This window comes from Nicotiana tomentosiformis, chromosome 1 (genome assembly GCF_000390325.3).
Source record: "Nicotiana tomentosiformis chromosome 1, ASM39032v3, whole genome shotgun sequence".
NCBI lineage: Eukaryota > Viridiplantae > Streptophyta > Magnoliopsida > Solanales > Solanaceae > Nicotiana > Nicotiana tomentosiformis.
Genome location: NC_090812.1, coordinates 60,304,748 through 60,329,674, shown reverse-complemented (window position 1 = coordinate 60,329,674; position 24,927 = coordinate 60,304,748). Strand labels below are relative to the sequence as shown.

The 24,927-nt window shown below is 37.4% G+C and overlaps 1 protein-coding gene, 1 long non-coding RNA gene and 1 other non-coding gene across 3 annotated transcripts; 1 reads left to right on the top strand and 2 right to left on the bottom strand.

The window, feature by feature from the left end:
- Nucleotides 1-4,978: 4,978 nt before the first annotated feature.
- Nucleotides 4,979-6,693, bottom strand: LOC138908819 (uncharacterized). Its single transcript, XR_011415232.1, has 2 exons — nucleotides 6,554-6,693; nucleotides 4,979-5,223 (listed from the first exon to the last, which is right to left on the bottom strand). It is a non-coding gene; the product is annotated as an uncharacterized lncRNA (long non-coding RNA).
- Nucleotides 6,694-18,005: 11,312 nt separating this feature from the next.
- On the top strand, nucleotides 18,006-18,112 carry LOC117278074 (small nucleolar RNA R71). The gene has a single exon (XR_004508387.1). It is a non-coding gene; the product is annotated as a small nucleolar RNA R71 (small nucleolar RNA).
- Nucleotides 18,113-20,498: 2,386 nt separating this feature from the next.
- LOC138906634 (uncharacterized) lies at nucleotides 20,499-21,221 on the bottom strand. The gene is made up of 2 exons (XM_070195914.1): nucleotides 20,805-21,221; nucleotides 20,499-20,693 (listed from the first exon to the last, which is right to left on the bottom strand). Exons 1-2 carry the CDS (start codon nucleotides 21,219-21,221, stop codon nucleotides 20,499-20,501), a joined length of 612 nt encoding a protein of 203 aa, XP_070052015.1.
- Nucleotides 21,222-24,927: the final 3,706 nt, after the last annotated feature.

Genomic DNA, 24,927 nt, shown 5'->3' with positions numbered 1-24,927 from the left:
CCGGAAGTGAATTTTTTGATATCGGGGTCGGAATGCGATTCCGAGAGTTGGAACAACTCCGTTATATTATTTGGGACTTGTCTGCAAAATTTGACGTCATTCCGGGTTGATTTGATAGGTTTCGGCACGAGTTTTAGAAGTTGAAAGATTTGAAAATTTATAAGTTCGATTAATGGTGCGATTCGTAGTTTCAATATTGTTTGATTTTATTTGAGACCTCGAGTGGGTCCGTGTTAGGGTATAGAACTTGTTGGTATGTTTGGACGGGGTCCCGAGGGCCCCGGGTGTTTTTCGGACGAGTTGCAGATGATTTCCATGGTTTTGGGGAGGTCTGAGTTCTGGTGTAATCGCACCTGCGGACCTTGGGCGCAGGTGCGATGGTCACAGGTGCAAAGATAGAGGCGCAAGTGCGAGAAGAGCTGGACTTGGCAGTCTCCGCAGGTGCGGAGAATTTGTGCGCATCAGCGGACTCGCACGTGCAGAGATGGAAGCGCAGATAGGAGAATTGAGAGTTGGCCTGGGGTCGCAGGTGCGAGGAAGTTCCGCATCTACGATGCCCGCGGATACGCAGAAGGCTTGCAGGTGCGGAGGCTGTGGGAGTTAGAGACTTCCGCAGGTGCGACTGGTTAAACCACAGTTGCGGTAGGCGCATGTGCGAGAAATGATCGCAAATGCGAGGATCGTTGGGCAGAAAGGGGTTGGAATTGGGGGTTAGTTCATTTTTCACTCCATTTTTTATTTTTAGCTCGGGAGAAGGCGATTCCTTGAGGGATTTTCAGAGAAATCTTATGGGTAACGATTTCTTACTCGAATTTGGTTTTATTGCATAAATCTATAGTTGTTTCTCCATTTAATTTCGGATTTTTGGGGTTGAAATGGGAAAAAATTGGAAAAACTTCTTCAATAACGATTTTGAGTTTTGAAGAGGGATTTATGGTCGGATTTGAGTAATTCTTATATGGTTGGACTCGTGAGTGAATGGGTGTTCGTATTTTGTGATTTTTACCCGATTCCGAGATATGGGCCCAGGTCGACTTTTTAGGGCGAATTTTGAAATTTTTGTTAAAATATTGATTTCATTGATTAGATGAGTCTATTATTATTGTATTCATGTTATGCAATTGTGTTTGGCTAGATTTGGGCCATTCAGAGCCGGATATTCGTGGAAAGGCATTGTGATCGATTGTTTGAGCTTGGTTCGAGGTAAGTATCTTTCCTAACCTTGTGTGGGGGACTTCCTCTTAGGATTTGAGTCTTCTATGTTGATTGTAGTCCGTGTACACGAGGTGACGAGTGCGTGCACAGACTTATTTGTGGGAAGTTGGCCTTTTAGGGTTCTTAGGTCCTTGTATTCATTGAATATGCAGTTGTTCTTGTTATGATTATATATCTTAATTACTTGATTCACATCTACCTGCTTAATTAGAATCAATTGCTTTATGATCCACTGTTATTGTTACTTGATTCATACGTGCCTTAACTGAAACTGTTAACTCTTTTATAGCCATGCTATCTTTTCATAACTGCTTATCTTTATTTGGAATTTATATTATTTTATCCTATAATTGTTCAGTCTTAATTGAGGTTATGATTATTTTTCCGCTGCTTATCCTTAATTGAATTGTTGAGTATCCTTCATAATTTCCTCAACCTTAAAAGAAGTTTAGATATCCTATATCTTAGTCGACTTGTTTTATTTGGCATTATTTGATTCGTGTTAGCTTCCCTGTTATTGAAGTGTATATTGTGGGATCGTTTCTACACATTAGTTTTCCCTTTATTGAGCTGTTCTCTTTTTCGCCTAGCATTCTTTACTGTGGTTATATCTTGTGAATTGGTTCTACCGTTTCTTTGTGAATTAAAGTTCTTGAGTTGATTTACTTGTCATACTTTGTATTATTGTCATTGTTGCTGTTATACTTGTTATTGTTGTGATGCACGAGGTTTCTGCCGTGCGGTTGTTATTATGGGGTTGCACGAGGTTTTTGCCGTGCTATTGTTACCATTGATATTTGCACATGCGGCGTGACAAGGCGGGATATGTATATATATATGGGTTGCGCATGTGGCGAGACAAGGTGGAAATATTATTATGCACGTGTGGCGAGACAAGGCGGACATTTATGTTACTATTGCACACGTGGCGAGACAAGGTGGGCTGTTTCAGGGATTGATTTGTGATGATATGTGGCCTGGGGGCATTCTTTTTGTTTATATTTGTGAAGTGGTATACATACCTGTGTGAGCTTTATTTTGTGAAAGCTGTGAGAAAATATTCTACGTGCTGTCCGTTTTTTTTCCTTATGCTTATTTGCTGATATGGACTATGGTAGGACACTTGCATAAGCATACACGAAGTTAAGCACTCTCATCGGATAAGAGGTGTTCTTGATAATGTTGAGCATATATGCTCACCTTGTTTACTTGCCTTCTATGTGAGAATGGCTTTATTGGCACGTGAGTCGTCAGTACGGTTATGAGGTGTTCTGAGGGCACATGATGCTAAGTGTTAGGGTTCAGGTATTGAGACCCGTGAGTTGTGAATTGTCCGAGGTTTGGTACCTCGTGGAGTTGTTATCTAAAACCTGATGTAAAAACGGTTGTAGTTGTTGAGTTATTACTTGTCCTTGTTGTATTTGTGATTCTGAATTTAGTTTGGGTTCCATTTATTTTTCTGTGTCATTTTCATGATATTTCGCTGACACTGGTTGTTTCCTTCCTTATTGCCATTACTGCACTATGAGCCATATTGCATAGTCTATGTAGACATCATACTTCTGCTGTTCATATACTTGTACCTATTTAGTTGATTAGACCAGTGAGTGTCTTGACTGTTCCTCGTCACTATCCCACTGAGGTTAGTCTTGATACTTACTGGGCACCGCTGTGGTGTGCTCATATTATTCTTCTGCACATTTTTTTGTGCAGATCCAAGTAATTATTTGTTAGCTAGCTGTGTGGACTGTTGCTGCAGAGACTCAAGGTAAACCTGCCGCTGCGTTCGCAGGCTTCGGAGTCACCTTCAACTTTTCGTTTTGCACTATTTTTTCTTATTTCTGGACAGTTGTATTTAGAAGTTTTCTAGCAAAAACTCTGTAGAGCTTATGACTTGTACTATCGGTTTTAGAAATTTTAAGAGATTCTATTTAAATAATGTTGTTGTTTTAATTATTTATAGGCTTACCTAGTCCCTAAGACTAGGTGCCATCATGATACCCAAACAGAGGGAAAATTGGGTCGTGACAGGAATTCCGACTACAAATATGTTAGAGTCTTTCAACGGTTTATTGAAGTGTGTACGTGGATTATCTGTCATTGCCATGGTGCAGATGTTATTCAAGCAGATGGCGGAGAGGTTTGTTGAAAGATCTAGATGTGGATCGTCATTGATGGAAAGAGGTGTTGAATTTATTCCACAACCAATGAAACGATTTGAGAAATATAAGAAGCGAGCACAGTGGAATTCATTTTTGCAGTATTGCAGCAAGCGCAATATTTTTGAAGTTCGCACTGGTCTGCATCACAATCGTGGGAATAATACACACACCGTCAATAAAGCCAGAAGATTATGCTCACGTGGAAAATGGTCAATCTATCACTTGCCATGCTCACATGCCATGAAGTGCTTTCAACATACAGGTTTTACGGTAACGAGGTACGTTGATAAAGAATATAGTGTTGCTGCATAGTTAAACACTTATAGTGGACAGTTACAGCCAGTGGGTGCTGGGCATTATTGGTTGTCGGAACCATTTAAAATGGTGTGTAACAAGGATTATGTGCGTCAACGGCAAGTGCAAAAAAGAACGTTGATACAGAACCAAATGGATGTTGGTGATACCGTTTATGCGCGTAAATGTGGTATATGTTCCCAAACAGGACACGACTGCCGTAAATGTTTTGCAACTGGTTTGGAAAGCCGTGGTAATTCAGCTGCAGGTGGCAGTTCATCCAATGTGCCCCATTATCAAGGATAAACCTAGTGTTGTTTAGCAGTATTTTTGTTGTACTAAATAAATCACAAAACTATCACAAAAAAGACATAGACCACAGTAAAAAAATAATTACTAAGCATTTATATACATGAGTTTTACCAAAAAGTAAGTCGGAATACCTCGATTTAAAGTTTTTTGAAATGTGAAAATTTAATGATTTGGGGCCGAAACAAGCAATATACGAGATTCACTACACGACAACGCCTTGGACCCGTGTTAGCTTGCTACAATACAGAGAAGATACACTTTTTGTGGGATGGGTGGGCTCCAATGAAGTTTTTTTGCTTAAACAATGGGAGGGGGGACCGCTGGTTTTGGGGTGTGTTGGGTTGCTGCTAGTTTCTGATCGGGGAAGGAGATGGCCCACTTTTTAAAGTAGGTATAGCGCATATATAGAAGGCGCTATATTATAGCGCCTCCTATGTATGCTTATACCTCCCGCCAATTTTGAGTTCAAATATAACGCGATTATTCACCACGCTATGCCTTAACGGACAAACGTACCGTTAGGGTATAGCGCGGTGAATAACCGCGCTATATATAAAATGGTAGTCAATTATTTTTTCCCCTATTTTTGTCGTTTAAGTCCAAAAGTGTAGCACCCCCTTTGAGAGGGTGCTACTTACGAAACAAATCTAATTTACTACTTACAACATTAAGAAGATATTAATCCAAAAAGACATTCAGAATAATTTGGTAGAGGAAATAGGCTCATGCGATAAAGGTTCAAAGTGCAATATTTTTTTTTTTTTTTGAAAATACACTTCATAATTTTTTTTTAAAAATAAAATACAATGTCAAAATATCATCATAAGATGATATAACCCTTCTTGAATAATCAATACGTTAAGCAACTTTCTAACAAAATTATACTTTTCGTTCAACATTACTACATGTTTATATTGTACATAAATTTCAAACTAGCGAGAAAAAAATAAATAAAACTAGTCTTCTCCTTTGTACATTTTACAAGACAGTGTAAATTCAGCATATTACAAGACTTGAGTTATTAACACATCCTAAAACAGCAAAACAAGTTACCAAATTCAAGTTACAAGATTTAAGATCAAACAAGCCTCCAAAATAACGTACATGGGTGTGACATATAGTTCATGTACAAGTCCCAAAACTATACAAAATCTAGGTGCATATATAAATGTGATCTCCATAAGTGCTCCCAAAAAGACTACTTCATAAGGCCGTATTCAAATCTCATCCCGTACATTACCTACGATAGAAAATAACTATCGCTAAGCATAAAGCTTAGTGGCGTATAAACTTTGGGTTTGGAGCCATTAAATTCTCCAATTCCCCTTTTTAGTCATAGGTAGCTCAAATTAAATATAATTTAAAACAAGTGAATAAATATATCAAAATTATCGAATATCAAACCTTGAAGTATTTCTAAATATCAATAACAATGTTCAAGATTCAAGAGTCGAGAAAGCGTATACTATCAATACAAGAGAGTTTGCCAAATATCTATTTTTTTCCCAATATGTACGACATGCCATCACAGTAAGCATAATCAGATATCAATGTGGACCAAAGCCCCAAATTAAGTAGGGTCAAAACCCAATAGTCAAGAGAATTAAGAATCATATTAAAAATGGCTTCCTAGTTCGTACTTCACACAGAGAAATTCCATAATTTAAGACGAACTACAAATCCAAAGTCAAGATGGCAAAAGATTCGAATCAAGAGGCATGTCAAGATAAGTAACAAAGTCACTGCCACAAGAAGGATAAAGTCCCAACAAGAATGAAAAATGGTCAAGCAAATCCGTACGAGTGGGCGATTTAGTGAATATCTTACAATACTTGATATAACACGAATACAACGATATAAATTGAAGACAAGAAAAATAAAATATCAGATTATTTTAAAATATTTCAGTAAGTAAAAAGAGTACAAAGTTTATACACAAGCCTTGGTATTTTACCACAAAACAGTTCAACCACAACTTGAGGACGTTCGAATCGTCTACGCCATAGACAAACCAAATCCGTCCACTTCCTCAAACACTTTCTCTTAGATTTTACAAGGGTATATATACCTTAAATACATAATCAAATATCTATATAATTTCAGTGATTTAACATGTCAAACTAAACATGATATTGGTGTAAATTACCCAAAAATTTTAAACAGAAATTCTGGATAGTATCACTGTCTTGCGTTGTGACTCAATTTTGAAGATGAAAATAGACAAACTAGACTCTTTGGTCTCATTTCAGTTGTAGATATATGTCTTACTATTTAAGAACATCTTAAATCACCCCCATATCAGTTTTGTACAAACAGTTATGCTAAAATTACTAACAGTAGTACATGGAGAGTTTGTAAAATAGAAAATCTAGGCAGCACCTGCCCTGTACTTCATCACCTATTTTCGGGTAAATAAAAGACAAACCAAGTTTTGACGCCTGAATAAGAGTTATAGATCTATGAAATAAGTTTCCAGAAAAGCTTGGATCAATTAAAACAGATCACTATACAAGAAGATATGAAGAAAACACTAATAGATGTCTAGTGTAAAAATGGGTTTAGTAACTTACCACAAAAGAGAGGAGCAACTTGAGCTTCACCAAGAGCTAGTTTGGATGGTTGATTTAGTGAAACTTTCTGATGAATATCATGATGTATTTCAGGTGATAAGAAGGAGAGAGAGATGGGGTTTTCTTTGGCATTAAGGAATGAAAATGAGATGAGGTTATGAAAAAGCATGTCACAAAAATAATATAAAAATTTTGGATAAATATGAGAAAGGTGGCTGTCCAAACTACTAAGTATCTTTAGATTAATAGCAGGTTTGCTTCCCAAAATATTATATATATATATATATATCTATTGTATTTTATAACAATTCATCAAAATAATATTAAGTGTTACACATAGCAACACCATAGAACTTCTTTGTCAATATTAACACAACCTAAAGTAAGAAATTTTTATATATTGTCAAATTCATATTTAGGAAGTGCGAAGTAAAATCTATCATCATTATAAAGATGCTCAATCAAGAATGCGAATATTAGTTAAAACTTTTGGGGTGTTATAAAAAGAACCACACTTTGGCTCCTAACTCGCAAGAAAACCATTTGTGCTTGTTTATTACACCATAATTATGTCCAACCAAAAGACGAGTAAAATATATGTATTCAGTAGTTCAAGCAAAAATATTTAATTTGAATCCTCATATGTATAAGCGTTACGTTCTTTGTACTTGTTATAAATTTTACTCCTTATTCTGGTAGGAAAACAATCTTTATTTATAATCCTAAACCTTTTATTATAGGGTTTATCCAGAAGAGTATAATTTAGTTAGCGTTTGGACATAGATTTGGTTAAAACTTGAAAAAATAAGTTCTTGAAGATGAGATGAAGAATAATTTTTGAAAGTTGAAATTGTGTTTGGACATACATTTACTTAAAAAAAAATTGAAGTTGTGTGAGTAGAAAACTTCAAAAATTTCAAAAATTACTCTACAACTGTTTTTGGGATTTTTCAAAATCTGCCAAAAAATGATTAAAATCTATAAACAACAGATATTTGAAAATAAAATTTAAGAAAAAACACTCAAATTTTATGGTCAAGCGGGAGCTTAATAAAAACGATTACTCATGCTTTAAATTTATAAATGTGTGGTATGGACTCGGATGAAAATGTGATCCTTTAATCCTTGTAAATTGACCTAAGTCAACCTGGGATAGATCCGGTCGCGCACCCATAATTGAATAAATATTTTTATAAATAAGTTCACCTTTATTGTCACGTAAAAATAATTGGTATAGTGAATTTTCCACTTCTGATATAAAATTCTCGATCTGCTAATCGCCTAGAATGGAAGTCCTACTTTTCTTGGTAAATAGTATTAGAACTCGCATAATGCGCGAATAATTTGACAGAATATTAATCTTATAAAATTATATAATCTAATATATTATATTATTTTAATAAATATTATTTATTATTTTATGTAGTTTACAAAAATATAACAAAATCTATATAAAATCAAAAGACACAAATCATATAGTAATCAAATAAATTGTTTATTCCTTGTTTAATCTTTATTAAATTAGTAAGTACTTAGTACGGTCCATTTTCTAATGTTTCTTTTTATTAACTTGTAATTGACTTAATATTTTGATACTACTTCTCTTTTAATATAACATAAGTATATATTTTCTTATTCCGAAAATATTTTTTTTAATACTTATGTTATATTGTTTAAAATTCTTCAATTATCTAAATTTATCAATAATTTTCTTGAGTGTTATGTATTTTTTAATTAACTCAAAATATAAGTATTATAAAATTATCTTTATCCCCTTAATTCGTACATTCTTTTCTACTATAATATTTTATTAGTTTTCTCATTGTGTCAAATATTTGACTTCTAGGACAGTAAAGTTGTAAATGTCACAAGAAGGTATCTGGGTAGTTGTATTCTACTAATTAGTATTCTTTCGTGTCCACAATAAGTTATTTTTTAATTGTTTTCACACAGATTAAGAAATTGTTTTTTAACATTAATTAGCAATAAAATTGACCATATTAATCTTTATTATTTCTTAACTTAAACACTCTTAACACATACTCCAACACTATTTACTTCAAGGGTAATGTAGGAAAAAAAACAATTAATTCAATTTTGAAATCTAAAAAAATTTAATATTTTGGACCACAAAAAAAGGTTAAAAAATCACTTACTGTGGAACGGAGAGAGTAGAAATTACCGGTAATTAACAGTTAGAAAATACGAGCTTCACGGCTGTCCTACGTATACTTTACTTGGACAGTTGGATTGCCACCCCCAACAAAATAAACAAATGAAAATAATAATAATTCTTTTACACTAACTTCCTCTTTGTTAATAACGGACTCTCCTGTAAATAAAAGGAAATGTAATGATACTGTTTAGGATCATGGTAATAGTACATTTTCGCTGCTTCTTGTGCTTGATGATCTTTTACTATAATAATAATACTTTTATATTCTTACGTTGAATGCTGTATTAAAGCTGTCTATTTTACGTACTATTTCTCACATGTCAAGTTGAATAGATTAGCGTTATTCACATAATATTTTTTATCTTAGTTATTCGTAACAGTTTTTAAACATTTCTCTTCAGCTTTGCACATGCCAATGATGATTCTTTCAGGAAATTGGGTGTTTGGACAAAAAAATATTTAAAAAAGTTTTCAGAATTTTCACCGTTGCGTTTATTTACTACAACTCCTGCTACTTTCTAAAAAGTTTCTTTTTTTGAAAGAAAAAGAAACAGAACAACGGTCCTTTTGACATTTTTAAGAAATAGTCTTGATGCAATAATAATGACTAGCAGTTTGTTTACCAAAATAGTCCGTTATATTCATTGTTTACTTTTCTAGCAATATATATAGATTATATATTTATTATATATAATTATACGTATATAATATATAAATTATGCATACATTATACCTTCACCGGCGATTTTTAGTTTAAACAGTCGGATAGACAACTATTTGGGTTAATTCTTCTTTAATAAAAAGCCTTGATGCAACAGTGTATTTAAGAAATAGCCGTGATGCAACTGTTTAATAAATGACTGTCCTACCGCCTCTCGTCTTTTCCTTATCAAAGCGTACTTCCTGATTTATCCCTAATTTACGCGGCTACGTTACCATAATAATGTAAAAGGGTTTTGGAAAAGGAATATATAGAAATTCAAAGATCAAGGTTTTATACTGTCCTTTATTAAACAACACAAGTTTATGTTAATCACATGGTGTGAGAGATAATAAAGGAAAAAGGGACCACAAAACACTTCAAGTCTACAACTCTACAAAAAGGATAGCTATTTTTATTCAATTTTTAGGGGTGCAAAAGTGGTCGTATTTATCCAAATGTTTACTGGAAAAAGAGTATCAAGAGAGCGACACGTTATTGGAGTAATCAAATTTAATTGCAATAACTGAGAATTGGCCGACAAAACAAATCAGGGGAGGAGTTTGAAGCAAAGTGCAAACTATCCTTTGGCGCATGAGGCCACGAAGTTGTCAAAGCAACTCTCCACCAAGTCCCAACTCCAAGGATGTCTAACTCAAAAATGACCTCCAATTAGTTTATGCCGTTGACCTAAGCATTTTTTTAAAATGGGAAAATATAGAGTTTGGATTTGTACCTGTTGTAATTCCACCCGAATCAGTGCTGACCTTAATTTATTTGGAATTGAGGCATAATTGTTATTATTAATTATATTATATTTTATTTGAATTCATAATTTTAAAAGTATAATAAAACCCATAAATTTTCAACGATAAAAATCTTAAAGTAGAATTAAAATGTTTAAATTCTAAATGTCGTCCCAATAAAAATCTCTTTTGCTTTGACCATATGTCTTTTCCTTTTCTTCCTTCTTCTTTTTCATTATTCATGTGCGCACTACCCAAAATACCATACCATTAAGAGAAGAGAAACATGTTCAAGTCCAAACTCTAAAGTCAACCAAATGATAAATTTTCTTCCACTAATAAAGATAGGAAATCCATGCTTGTGATAGAAAAGCAGATGAATGAAATAAATTGTATAAATTCGGCTATGAACATTTTACGTGATTTCTGCCAGGTGGTGTTTGTAATCCTTTTTCTATTAAGCCTAAAATTTAAAGATTAATTTTATAGATATGACTGTATGGGTCAAAATCTATCTCTAGTCGAAATTGTATTAGTAAAATATTCTCAGGCCGCCACGTGTCGAAGTAATCTAATTAATAACAACGGTCGTGGTCGAAGAGTCAACAAAGACTGAAGTCGAGGAGTGCCAAAGATCGAGGCTGAGGTCGAGTACCCTTGACAGAGTTATAACGACTAGTTACAAGATATAACATTAAAGAGAATATTCTAGTGGATATTCTCTGCATTTGTACTATTAGGGTTTTTAGGAACACGTTCCATGTAAATAGAAAAAGACACAATGATAGGGGTCATGTGATATTTATTTGTAAAATATACTTTGATTTTAAAGAAAGAATCTAGTCTTATTATAAGCCTATAAAAACAACCTTTTCACGAGGATTCTTGTCCATACTTTTCCACCAGATCCGAAAACAACTCGAATATTGAAAGGCTTGTCCATCATTCATAATTGTCAGAAAGAACATCTATTGATTTCATCCTTTTTCGGGTGACTCATTCGTTCTATTTACATAAATAATATTTATTGCCATTCCTCACTATTTAATGCTACATTATTTCTGTTTGGATTCTTAAATATTGTTCACTGTGTACTTTATTGCTTTCAAAAAAAGATCTACGTATTATTTATTATACTATTGAGAATTTCGTCTTTGAGATATTATTATTAACTAAGATTAACCTTCATTTATATAAATTTAATTAGTTGAATCAAGATCTATATTTTTTGGCCAAACAATTTGGTGCTGTTTGTGGGGATGTCTTAGTTAAATTTTTAGTTTCCTCTAGATCTACAGCTAACGCAAGTCACCAACCTCACAAACCCTAAAATCATCTAATTTCTTTGTACGTACAAAAACCTATCTGGCAGGTTGATGACGTCCACAACACACCTCTATAAGAGATATGATACAGTCGTATGCAATAATAATTAGCCAACTATGAGTCGGGCTCTAATCCACCGGGAGTTATGAGGGGTTAGGAGTATATATTAGAAGAAAGCAAATAGGTTATCTAAGATTGCACTTTCACAACAAGGTTTTATTTTCTATTTCTACTGTTACTCTAATGAATGCAAGCTAAAGAAAATAGATTATAGATAAATATTTTTAAGGTTTTTCCAATTGGATTAAGGGCCTAGGGTTGTGACCATAACCTAGGTGTTTGCCTAATGGGATAAAGATGTTTATACTTGTCTTGTTGATTGGGGTGTATTATAGCTCTCAACTCCATGTTACCCACTCAATACCTCTCGGTCAGAGAGTGATTTTGACCAATTTGGCTTCCTCAAGTCCAAATGGGTATCAGCCAAAACAGTTGATAAGAGCTCAAGTCAGATTCTTACTTTCTCTAGTTTGAACCCGTTAATTAGGTTAATCAATCTCTCAATTAACCTACTTCCTTGTTATCTAAGTTATCCTAGACTAGGTCCCTCTTTATCAAGTAGAGACTAAGTCAAATAGACATGAATCAATGTTTGCAACCATTAATTCTAAAATTGAAGCATGAACTAAGATAAATAATCAACATCCAATCATAAACAAGCATAAAATTAATCATCCATAAGGTTTTACACACTAGGATTGGGTCATAACCCTAGTAAAAATCTAGCTACTCATAATGGGATTTGAAGAAAATAAAGATAAAAAGCTAATTAAACTCATAACGAAAGATTAAAATGACGAAATCTAATATTAAAATACTCAAATAAGCTAAAACTTCCTAAAATAGCAAAGAGAAACGACTACAACAACATTTTATGTTCCAACTTGACCTAATTTTGTGAAACTCACCTATTTATACAGGGCCGAAAATTGGGGACAAAAATACCCCTCGGGAGGTTTTGTGGCCGCACAATTCCATGTACTGTCCACAAATTTCTTCAGTTAGTAGGAAAGTGAGTTCTGCGGACGCACATTTCTGGACTGCGGCCGCACAATTCTTGTGCGGTCCTCACTTCACAAAGGCCCTTGGACCTGGTCTTTTTGCATTCTCTCTCATCTTTGTCTCTTAAGCCTAGTTCTGCGACCGCACAATTTATGTGTGGTCCGCACATTGCTGAAAGTTCTGTTAGATTTTTCTTCTTTGTTTGACGCCGCAGATTGAATTCTGCGGTCCGCAATTTCTTTTGCGGTCGCAAAATTCCTTCTGCGGACCGCACATTTGTGCTTCTGCGCCCTTTATTGCCATGTGCTTCGGAACACTCTTTTTTGAGTCGGATTTCATCTCGGGACACCAAAGTTCCGGCATTCCTACAATTTGCACAATTTAATTAGTTTCGGGAACACAATTCAATACTTTTAGACTAAAACAAAAGCTAAAATGTGCTAATAAGCAGTCAAAATCCCCACTTATCACAGGTAACCAAGGAGAAAGGACAAAAATAACAAGTGATTTCCCTAGCAACTTCATGAACGCTATCAACTAAAGCTGCGAAACAATGGACAGGGACGTGACCCCCAATGCTTCCCCTAGGCATGAAAGGTCGCCTCCCCTTCACCGTAGCATTACAAAACGCAGTGAAAAAGAGGCATCCACGTCCGCAGAAGAATGGATGCCCCCAGTTGTGAAAAAACTCCCCGAAGCATGGCTGACCAACACACTGGTGAGCATGCTCAACAAACCCGCTCCAGGAACGACTACAAAAATCGCAAGAGCTTGCATGATATAACAAACATACGAGAAGTGCAACCGACAAAACCCTCCGAGGGCAGGTATAACTCACAGTATTACTAACAGTGCAGGTGACAGTGCCCTCGCTGCCGTTCTAAAGAGGATGGAAGAAATAGAGAATGAAAATAAAGCACCCTGAGACCAGATGAAAGAACACCAAGAACGAGTCGACAAGATACCATGCGCTCCTAAGCTGTTTCCAAAAAGGGGACATCGACAGGTTCGTGGAGCAGTCGTAGTGCGATGATACAGCCCCGTATGCCATACCAAAGACGTTCAAAATGCCACCCTACACCAGGATATACGATGGAACGACCGATCTCGAGGATCATGTGACCCACTACGTCACCGTTGTGAAAGACAATGACCTCGCCAAGGAACAAGTGTCCTCTATTTTGCTGAAGAAGTTTGGCGAAACCATTACGGGAGGGGCATTGACATGGTATTCATAGCTACAATCCCGCTCCATAGAAACTTTCGAGGAAATGGCCGATAAGTTCGTAACTGCCCATGCCGCAGCCAAGAAGGCCGAAGCAAGAGTAAATGACATATTCACTAATAAGCAGTCCTTGGGAGAGGGACTAAGGAACTTCCTCGCCTGATTCAACAGAGTAAGGATGACTCTGCCGAACGTGTCCGAAGGGATGTCGGTCGCGGCTTTCCAGAACGGGTTGAGTAGAGATGGTTGAAGAGCGACTAGAAAACTGTTGAGCCGATTGATGAAATATCCTCCAACCACTTGGGATGAAATCCATAATACCTATTGTGACGAGGTCCGAGCAGACGAGGACAACCTTAACGAACCAACTCATCGGCTAATCTCAGTACAAATCGAATCCAGAAAAGAACGAAGAGACAACATCATGAGGGATCACTCCATCTCGCGACCTAATAGGGAACGACACCAGCCATACGTCAGGGCGGCCACCACACCTTTCCCCTGCTATGAAGAAGGCCCATCCATGCCAAGGATAGGGACTCACCGGAACAAAGGTAAAGTGGCCGCCAAAGATGAGATCTGATCCAACACCAGAAAATCCAACGTCCTCTATGAGTTAAACGAGGAACATGGGTATAAAACAGAAGATTGCATCGCCCTGAGATAAGAAGTCGCAAACATGTTGCGGCGGGGACACCTCAAAGAGTTGTTAAGCGATAAGGGGAGAAACAACTTCTCCAGAGGACATTAACACCAGGGCCCGCCAAAGACGCCATCACCACCTCGTACTATCAACATGATAATTGGAGACTGCGATGACCCCTCTGTCAACGGCGTGAAGTTCACCACCACTCACAAGCTCAAGCATTCTATTAACTACAATCAACTAAGTGCAGAGCACTACCAATTAAAGCTCAAAACGAATAAAGTGCAGTGAATTAGTGTGCAATAAGTGACTAAAATACGTAATTATATCCTACCATCAACACCCCAGACTTAAACCATTGCTCGTCCTCGAACAATCAAACTACACTCCACATAGACACGACCTTTTTAAACAACTCTGAGAACTCATCACATCAAGAATATTTAAAACAAATTAAGGTCAATACCGTAACATCCTAGCCTCAAGATTTGACTCAAAAGCACCACGCTTTATTTATAACCCACTCACATACTCTAATACAGAGGTCATGAATTACCTTTCTTTCATGAATCAAGTGCCCCCACACCACAATAGAGAGTATTCCGTGCATAATAAAAAATTTAAGAACAATTAGGAACAATTCACTCACTCTCAGAAACAACATTCATATGCCACAAAAGATGTACCATAGGCTTGCCCGTAGTATACTACTATACTAATTGAGCTCATCGAGTCAAGGATAAAGTAGGGCTTTAAACTGGTTGTAATGTAGGCTGCGGGATGGGTAGGATACATTTGGATATAAGAGTGACTATACCTCCCTAAGCACTTTAATACATACATTTCATTGTTCAAAACCGCACACTTATGTCAAATCATAACTCCACCTTCACATCAATATACATTAACTCCCTACTTCTTTAAGCACAATTACATCAAGAGTCACCACTATCAATGAATATTTTGCACAACAATACAACTATATTTTTTCTTTTCTTTTTCCAATTCAAGTGGATTTTTTTAATACAGTGCACCTTTATCCTTATTTCATTAGTTCCACTCAAAAGCCAAATCAACCACCCCACACTTCAACTTTTACAAAGTTCATAACAAGTTTAAGAGCTTATAACTAGTTCAACAAAGAAATGCCTAAAATCACTTCCAAGACTAAATAAAACTAATATTTCGCTTTGCAAACACACGAGACATGTTCTAGATATCAAATGCAATGCACATAATAGCAAAAAACCTCCCACACACATGGCACATAACTCGCTCAAGATTGGACTATCAAGACACTCTAGTCAAAGCAAATAAGCAAAGTTAAGATCAAACAATTTAAGATACTTATACAAGAGTAAAAAACTGAGCCTAAGCGTCACAACTAAAGCACTCACTATTCTCAAGGTATAATAAAGTCAAGAGATATTGCTTTCAATTCAAAGTACAACACAAGGCTTCCTACTAGTCTACAAAATAAAATCTAACTACACACAATTCAGACAAAACCCTTGGAAAAAAATCGCGGCACAAAGAAAAATCAAGGGGGAATTATTATACTACCTAACAAAAGAAAGTCTTTTTGTCTTTTTCTTTAGACTTTAATCCCTCAAGAAACCTGTCGATGATATCCATCGTCGGGAAAATCGATATTGTTTCAATTTTTATGGTTTTTTTAATTTTTCAACTATTACAACTAATAAACAGAAAACTAATATACATACATAAAACATACAATTACCCCCACACCACACTTTAAGTTGTGGCATGTCTCCATGACACACAATTAAAAAGTATAAGGTAAAGGAAACTTCCCTGAATATCTAGTCGGGGTCTGAGTCAAAGTCGGGCTCCATTCCTTGCGCCCAAACCAATGCACACATCCATGCACATAGCTTCTTCTCAGCCTTTTTGGGGTGCACCTCACACTTATCTTTCTCGCTCACTGCAGCCTTCTCTTTTGAGCCTTTTACTTTCCACTCAACACTTGCAGCTGGTTTGTCCTTTTGTGCCCCCTTTTCTACATTCATATCAAAAGTCACCGTCTCCTCACCCACTCTAAGCATGAGTTTTCTCTCGTGTTTATCCAATATTTCTCTACCCATTGCTAATAATAGTCTTCCTAGGATGAGGGGGACCTCCTTGTTTTCCTCCATATTCACCACTATAAAATCTACAGGAAATACAAACTTATCCGCATGAACTAACACATCTTCCACTATACCCTTAGTATTAAAGTCATTTGGTATGCCAGCTGCAAATATATTGGCACTGACCTTATCTCTCCAATCTCCTTCTCCAGTTTTCTATAAATAGATAGAGGCATTAAGTTAATTGAGGCACCAGAATCACATAAAGACTTATCAAAATGAATAAAGCCTAAAGACAAAGGTATAGTAAAACTCCCTAGATCTCCACACTTTTGTGGGAGTTTGTTTTGAAATATCGCGCTGCAATGCTCTGTGAGCTTAACCACTGAGGTCTCCTCGATGTTCCTCTTCATTGTAAGGATCTCCGTCGAGAATTTGGCATAAGCAGGCATTTGTGAGAGCACTTCTGTGAATGGTAAGTTTACATGAACCTGCTTCAGCACATCTAAAAATATCCTAAACTACTTGTCCAGTTTTTCTCTATATAGCTTTTGGGGGAAAGGTAAAGCAGGCATATGCTCGCTCTCATCATGTTCCTCCCTTCTTGATTTTCCTTCCTTCTTCTTTTTCTCCGCTTTCATCAGGCCTTTTTTCTTTTTATCAACATCATTCTTCAGCTGCTCCCCACTTTCTTTTGCAGCTATCCCATCTTTCTGGATCGGGGTGGGATCTTTCAACACTTGCCCACTTCTCAAAGTTATAACATTCACCGTTTCTTTGGGATTTCTCTGAGTATCAGTTGGGAGAGTTCCTGGAGCACTCTCAGATAATATTGTTGCAATATGTCATACTTGTTTCTCCAAGTTTTGAAAACCAGTGCCCAGTTCTTTGATATCTACTCCATGGGCGTCCCACCTCTCATCTGTCTTGATAATGAAGGCCTTCATTAGATCCTCTAGACCATGCTGAATGGGCTGTTAAGGCTAATATTGCTGCCTCTGCTGATTTTGGTATGCTGGAGCTCCTTGTTCCTGGGGTATATAGTTGTTTTATTGTAGTACCTCCAAGTGAACTCTATGAAAAACTGAGGAGCCTCTAACCCATTGCATTTTAATTTTCCACACCATTCACTTCCTCAGTTGAGGCTTGACACCTATGAGCAGGGTGTCCTCTTCCACATATATCACAATGTAAGGCTCATTTTGTCTTGAGGCTAAGGTTATCTTTCATATTTCCTTAGCCGTAGCATCAAATTGTACATGCACATATGTATTAGCATCAACTTCGTGAACATCAGTTGATCTTCTTCTTTCAGCACTCTCAGAGGGACAGTGGTTAGCATCTTCAGATAACTCATCAAGAATTGTAACTATCTCCTCTAGAGTCTTCTTCATCAAAGGGCCTCCCACTCATTGCTCAATGTTCTACGCGAGGTCGGTGTCAATCCTTCCCAAATATCCTGGAGTTGCATCTAGAGTTCAATTCCGCTATGTTGACACTTTCTAACTATCTCCTTAAACCTCTCCCATGCTTCAAAAACAGTTTCAGTCTCTTTCTGGTAGAAGTTATGGATTTCTCTTCTAATCTTGCCCGTCTTATCTGGGAAAAAATATTTATCAAGGAATTTTCTGGTTATCTCCTCCCAAGTTCTAATCGATCTACTGGGCAAACTCTGAATCCACTCTTTAGCATCATCTTTAAGTGAAAGGGGGAATGCCCTTAAATACACTGCATCTTGTGACACCCCATTGTATTGAAATATGTTCATAATCTCCTCGAAGTCCATTTGATATGTGTTTGAAATTTTGTTTGGCTTCCCTCTGAAGACACATCAATTCTGAAGGGTTTGAAGCAACCCTTGCTTCAACTCGAAATTATTTGCTGTAATTGGAGGTGGTCTAACACTTAATAAGCCTTGATTGTAGACCGGTCTAGCATAATCGCCTAATGGCCTCCCAGGCAAGGGTTGATGTTGATTAAGTCTAAGACCCCTCTCTTCTTCATACATGTTTTGCAAATCTCTAATAGCTGCTTCCTCAGCATCCCGTGCAACTTTTTCTCGTTGTTGGCCTGCCTCTCTTGCAGCCAAATCTATATTATCATCACCGTTTCCAGCCATAGCTTCTTTGGTTGAGGATTACCCAACCTTTTTTGATGTTCTTTTGTGAGATTTCTATCCTTCATCAACAGTCGCAGTTGTTTTTATATCTCTGACTCGTATCGTAACACTTCTTTCGTAGAAGTTCTAGTCATGCACCACTCTGAAACTATAACCTAAGCACAATCAACGAACACCAAACGTAAAAAGAGAAAAATAAAATAAAAGAAAAAGAAAAATTCCTGAATTAGCACTACAAACTATTTTAAACACTATTGATTACCAATTCCCGACAACGATGCCAAAATTTGACGTGCTTAGAATACACACTTAAATTATGCTCGCTAATCAAATATAGTATAGTATAATATCGTATCCACATGGATTGGATTTAAATAATATTTTTGTAGTTTCTAGCTTTGTTGCTATCCAAGATAATCAACAATTTAATTTTATGATTTCTAACTACAATTAACTAAGAAGACACCCAGGAGATATGCAAGTAAGATATAAACCAGAAGACATAGTGAGGGTACACATTCAAAAAATGCTTGCAGGAAACCATATCTGTGGTCTGCACAATTTGCTTGGGGCCGCAGATGATGACTTGCAGACCACACAATTTTGTTGCAGCAACAAAAGTCGAGTGCGACCCGTACAATTCTACTTGCAGCCGCACATCTGAGACCCAACAAATGCCAACTCTCTGATGAAAGAGAATTGGCTGATGTGCGACACCAACACGATTTCTGCGGTCCGCATAATTAAACTTGCGGCCGCACATTGGAGACTGAAAGTAGGGACTCTCTGATGACAGTAAAAGTGTATTTCTGCAGCCACAATGAGAATTCTGCGGTCCGCACATTTTATCTTGTGCCGCAAATCCCTTCTTCACTAATGCTGCCCTAAAATCAATTTCTGCGGACCGCATAAATTTAGGTGCATCCGTATAATTCAAAAATTATGAACAGTTCAGTTGTTTCATTCTAGTTTTTTCAATTCTGTGCACAATTTGACACAGCAACATCATAAAAACATGAAAATATGTTAACCTATTCCTCATAGAGCATGTATTATTTAACCCATTATAGATTTACCCCCACATGGATACACAATTGAATTCTAATGACAAATGGCCTAAAAATAACTAAAAATCTACAAATTAAAAGAAAAAGATTAACAAGAAATTGAATCATACCAGATGAATGAGTGTAATGAGTGACTGATCAAGGATGTTGTGTATGTGGACAAATGAAATCACCAAGAAATTTCAAGAGGGCACTATTTCTATGCTCAGAGAATGAAAAACGTAACAAATGCCCTTGTTCCTCAAATTATACGAGTTGGTTGGCTAAGGGAAAGAAGAGCAAGTGCGGTCACACAATTTCATGTGCGGTCCGCACTCTAGTACCTGGTGACCTTAACTCAGCATCTCATCTGCGGTCCGCACAATTTTGTGTACGGACACAGATTTCATATTGCGGCTGCAGATTTCTTTTTATGGACACACATCGACCTTTTCTCTGACAGACTAAACTTCAGAGAGTTGACATTTTTAACCTTTTATTTGTGCGGTCTGCAAGATAATTGTGCGTTAACATTGCACTTTTGTTGCAACAACCATAAATGTGCAGTCCACACAAATCAACTGCGGTCCACAATTCTTGCAATACTTAGCCAGATTTCTGTCCACAATTCCTTTAAGTCTACACTCCACACTTCAAATCAAGTTTGCATACAAATAACACCAAACTACAAAAGAAGAAAAAAAAGGAAAAGAAACATGGGTTGCCTCCCAAGAAGCGCCTGATTTAACGTCGCGACACGACACAGAATACCCTCAATTGAAATGAATGACTGCCACGACGTGGCTATCTCAAACTTTTCCCAAGTAGTGCTTCACCCGGTGACCATTGACTCTGAATACTTCATTGTTTTTATTCTTCAAATCCAATGCACCAAAAGGTGTCACACCCACGATTTCAAAAGGACCATTCCATTTAGACTTTAGCTTCCTGGGAAATATCCTCAGCCTTGAGTTAAACAACAATACAAGATAGCCCATCTTGAACTTTTTGTTCCAAATGTATTTGTCATGAAGAAATTTCATCTTTTCTTTGAACAAGGACGAACTTGCATAAGCATGGTACCAGAACTCATCCAATTCATTCAAATATGCAACCCTCAAGTTAGCGGCTACATCCCAATCAAGATTGAACTTCTTTAGAGCCCACATGGCCTTGTTCTCTAGTTCCGCTAAAAGATGACAAGCTTTTCCGAACACCAACCGGTATGGCGACATTCTGACAGATGCTTTGTAAGCCGTTCGATAAGCCCATAATGCATCATAAAGCTTCTTGGACCAATCTGTCCAATTAGCATTCACCATTTTGGACAAAATACTCTTTATCTCCTGATTGGAAACTTCCACTTGCCTACTAGCTTGTGGGTGATAAAGAGTCGTGACTTTATGAGTAACACTATACTTGCTAAGCAAGGTGTCGAAAGCCTTATTGCAAAAAGGTGACCCCCCATCGCTTATAATAGCACGTGGAGTACCAAACCGTGTGAAAATATTCTTCTTCAAGAAAGTCACCATACTTCTCGCCTAATTGTTGGGTAAAGAAACGGCCTCAACCCATTTGGACACGTAATCAACCGCGACCAAGATGTAGGTGTTTCCACAAGAACTCACAAAAGGGCCCATGAAGTCAATACCCCACACATCAAAAATATCAATCTCCATGATGATTGTGAGAGGCATTTCATTCTTATTTGAGATTCCACCGTCCCGTTGACATTCATCATATCTTTTCACTAGCTCACTTGAATCCTTGTAAAGAGTGGGACAATAGAACCCGCAACTAAGCACATAGGCAGTCGTTCTTGCTCCACCATGATGACCACCATATGGCGAAGAATAACAAGCCCCAGGAATTTCACCTTGCTCTTCTTCCGGTACATATTTTCTAATCACCCTATCCGTTCAAATCCGAAAAAGGTATGGTTTATCACAATAATAATCTTGACAATCCCATTTGATCTTCTTCCTTTGGTTTGAGCAGAACTCATCTGGAATGAGTCCACACACAAGAATATTTGCTAGATACGCGAACCATGACACCTTTTTCATTGAAATAGCCAAGAGTTGCTCATCGTGGAAGGGGTCATTGATTTCGAGGCCATCATGCGGCCTCCCCTCCTTCTCCAAACGAGATAAGTGGTCCACCACTTGGTTTTCACTCTCTTCTCTATCTTGGATGTCAATATCAAACTCTTGCAACAAAAGCACCCATCTCATCAACCGAGCTTTGGAGTCCTTCTTGCTTATAAGATAATGAAGCGCAGCATGATCTGTGTGGACAATGACTTTTGCACCCATCAAGTACGAGTGGAACTTCTCAATTGCAAACACAATGGTAAGGAGCTCTTTCTCCGTAAAGGTATAGTTGACTTAGGCTATTCATGGTCTTACTAGCATAGTACACCGGATAAATTATTTTTTTGATGCGTTACCCCAAAACAGCCCCAACCGCTACGTCATTTGCATTACACATGAGTTCAAAAGGGACACTCCAATTTGGAGCGGTGATGATAAGAGTAGTTATCAACTTGAACTTCAACAAAGCCCTCACGCAATCATCATTGAAGTTGAACGTAGCATCATTTTCAAGAAGCTTGATCAACGGGTTCACCACCTTAGAGAAATCTTTGATGAAACGCTGGTAAAACCTCGTGTGGCCTAAGAAACTCCGCACACCCTTCACCGAAGTTGGAGGTGGAAGTTTAGAAATCACCTCAATCTTTGCCTTGTCAACTTCTATTCCATTCTTTGAGATTTTGTGGCCAAGGAAAATGCCTTCCTCGACTATGAAATGACTTTTCTCCCAATTAAGCACCAAATTTGTTTCTTCATATCTAGCCAACACTTTATCCAAATTTGCAAGACAATCATCAAAAGAATCTCCAACTACCGAGAAGTAGTCTATGGAAAATTCAAGGTAGTCCTCCACCATGTCCGTGAAGATAGCCATCATACACCTTTGAAAAGTCACCGGTGTATTGCACAAACTGAATGGCATCCGCTTGAAGGCAAATGTATCATAGGTACATGTAAAGGTTGTTTTCTATTGATTTTGCGGAGCAATAAAAATTTGGTTGTAGCCCGAATACCCATCAAGAATGTAATAGAAAGCACGGCCAGCCAATTTATCAAGCATTTAATCTAAGAAAGGAAGTGAAAACTGATCCTTCCTTGTGACTTTGTTAGCTTGAGATAGTCCATACACACCCTCCACCCAGTCACCGTTCTTATAGAAATCAACTCATTCTTGTCATTGGTGACCACCGTCATGCCCCTTCTTTGGGACACATTGAACTGGAGAAGTCCACGAACTATCGGAGATGGGGCAGACAAACCTGGCATCCAGCCATTTGATAATCTTCTTCTTGAAAACTTCTTGCATAGCCTCATTGAGTCTCCTTTTATGTTCAATAGATGGTTTGGCGCCATTCTCCAACTTGATCTTATGCATGCAAAAGGCGGGGCTTATCCCCCGAATATCCGCCAATGTCTACCCAATAGCCTTCTTCTTCTTCTTCTTCTTTTGTAGCACCGCCAATATGGAATCTACCTACACGTTAGTCAAATAAGAGGAAAGAATAACTAGTAAAGTAGAACAAGGACCAAGAAATTCATACCAAAGATGTGAGGCAATGGCTTCAACTCCAAGGTAGGAGGCTCTTCAATAGAAGGCTATGTAGGAGTAGTTGTCCTATTTTCAAGATCCAAGGACAATTTTCAGGGTGCATAGTTGTACGACCCCATTCCTTGGAAAACGTTTACACATTCCATGAAGCCATCCATCTCGGCATTATCAAAGTTGAGCAAGACGACCTCCAACATATCACCAACACCGATGAACAATAACATTGGTCACCAATTCCACAAAAGAGCACACCTCATTTCTATTTGGTTGCCGTATGGACTTATACACACGAAAAATCACTTTTTCATCACCAACCTCGAATGTAGTTCTCCGGCTTCACCATCACAAAGATCCTTCCCCGTATAAAGGAAAGGTTTTTCAAGAATAATCGGCACCTCATAATCAACTTCACAATCTTGAATGACAAAATCCCCCTGAAGAATAAATTTATCAACACAATCCAAGACATATTCAATCACTCCCAAGGGTCTCTTCATAGTTTGATCAGCCATTACAATCTCATAGAGGTGGGTCTTGGTTTTTCAATCCCCAAAGTCTTGAAAACTTAATAGGGAATCAAATTGATACTTGACCAAAATCACAAAGAGCTTTAGCAAACTCGGCACTTCCAATTGTACAAGAAATCGTGAAAGCACCGGGATCCTCCAACTTAGGAGCCATTGAATGCACAATTGCACTCACTTGATGAGTGACTTTGATCATTTCAAAATTCATTGACCGCTTCTTTGTCACGACATCCTTTATGAACTTTGCATAACCGGGAATTTGCTCCAAAGCTACAATTAATGGCACATTAATTGAGCTCTTCATCATTTGAATAAACTTCTTGAATTGGTTTTCACCATTTTTTTTGGCAAGTCTTTGAGGGTATAGAGGTGGAAGCTTAGGAAATGGTGCCTTAGCCTTTTTCACTACCAGCTCCGGTATGTCAATAATGTGATCCTTAGACAGGTTCACCTCCTTTTGAGTCTCTTCCACACCATCATCAATATTAATCTGAACTTCATTATTAGATTGCACCACATTGTTCGGGATCTCTTCTTCTTGTACCACTTGCTCATCATCCACAAGTTGCCTTTGACTTGAGGTGGGTGCATTTCCACCTCTTCCACTTCTTGTAGTAACGGTCATGGCATGCCCCATGTTGTTTCCACTCTTTGGGTTTACTACCGTGTCACTTGGTAGTACCCCCTTAGGACGAGAATTTAGAGCTTGAGAGATTTGCCCCATTTGAACTTCTAAGTTGCGGATTGATGTGTTGTGTGAGGCAAGTTGGGCATCTGAATCAGCATTCTTTTTCATCATTTTCTTGAACATGTTTTCAATATGCCCCACCTCGTTGTTTGAAGAACTTGAACCATGGGAAGGATAAGGAGGCGGGGTTGTTCGATTGTTGATACATTGGGGGCCTTTGAAAGCCCGACCCCCAATTGCCTTGATTGTTTTTCCATACTTCTTGATTTTTTTCCCCCCCCCCCCCAATTTCCTTGATTGTTGTTGTTATGCCAATTCCCTTGATTGTTGTCACCACTCCAATTTCGTTGGTTGTTAGAATTCCAATTGCCTTGATTGTTT

Coding starts and splice junctions, on each gene's coding strand:
- LOC138906634 (XM_070195914.1), bottom strand. CDS start 21,221: ATGGTGACTTTCTTGAAGAAGAATATTTTCACACGGTTTGGTACTCCA. Junction 20,694..20,804: donor ATGTAGCCGCTAACTTGAGG/GTTGCATATTTG, acceptor TGGAACAAAAAG/TTCAAGATGGGCTATCTTGT.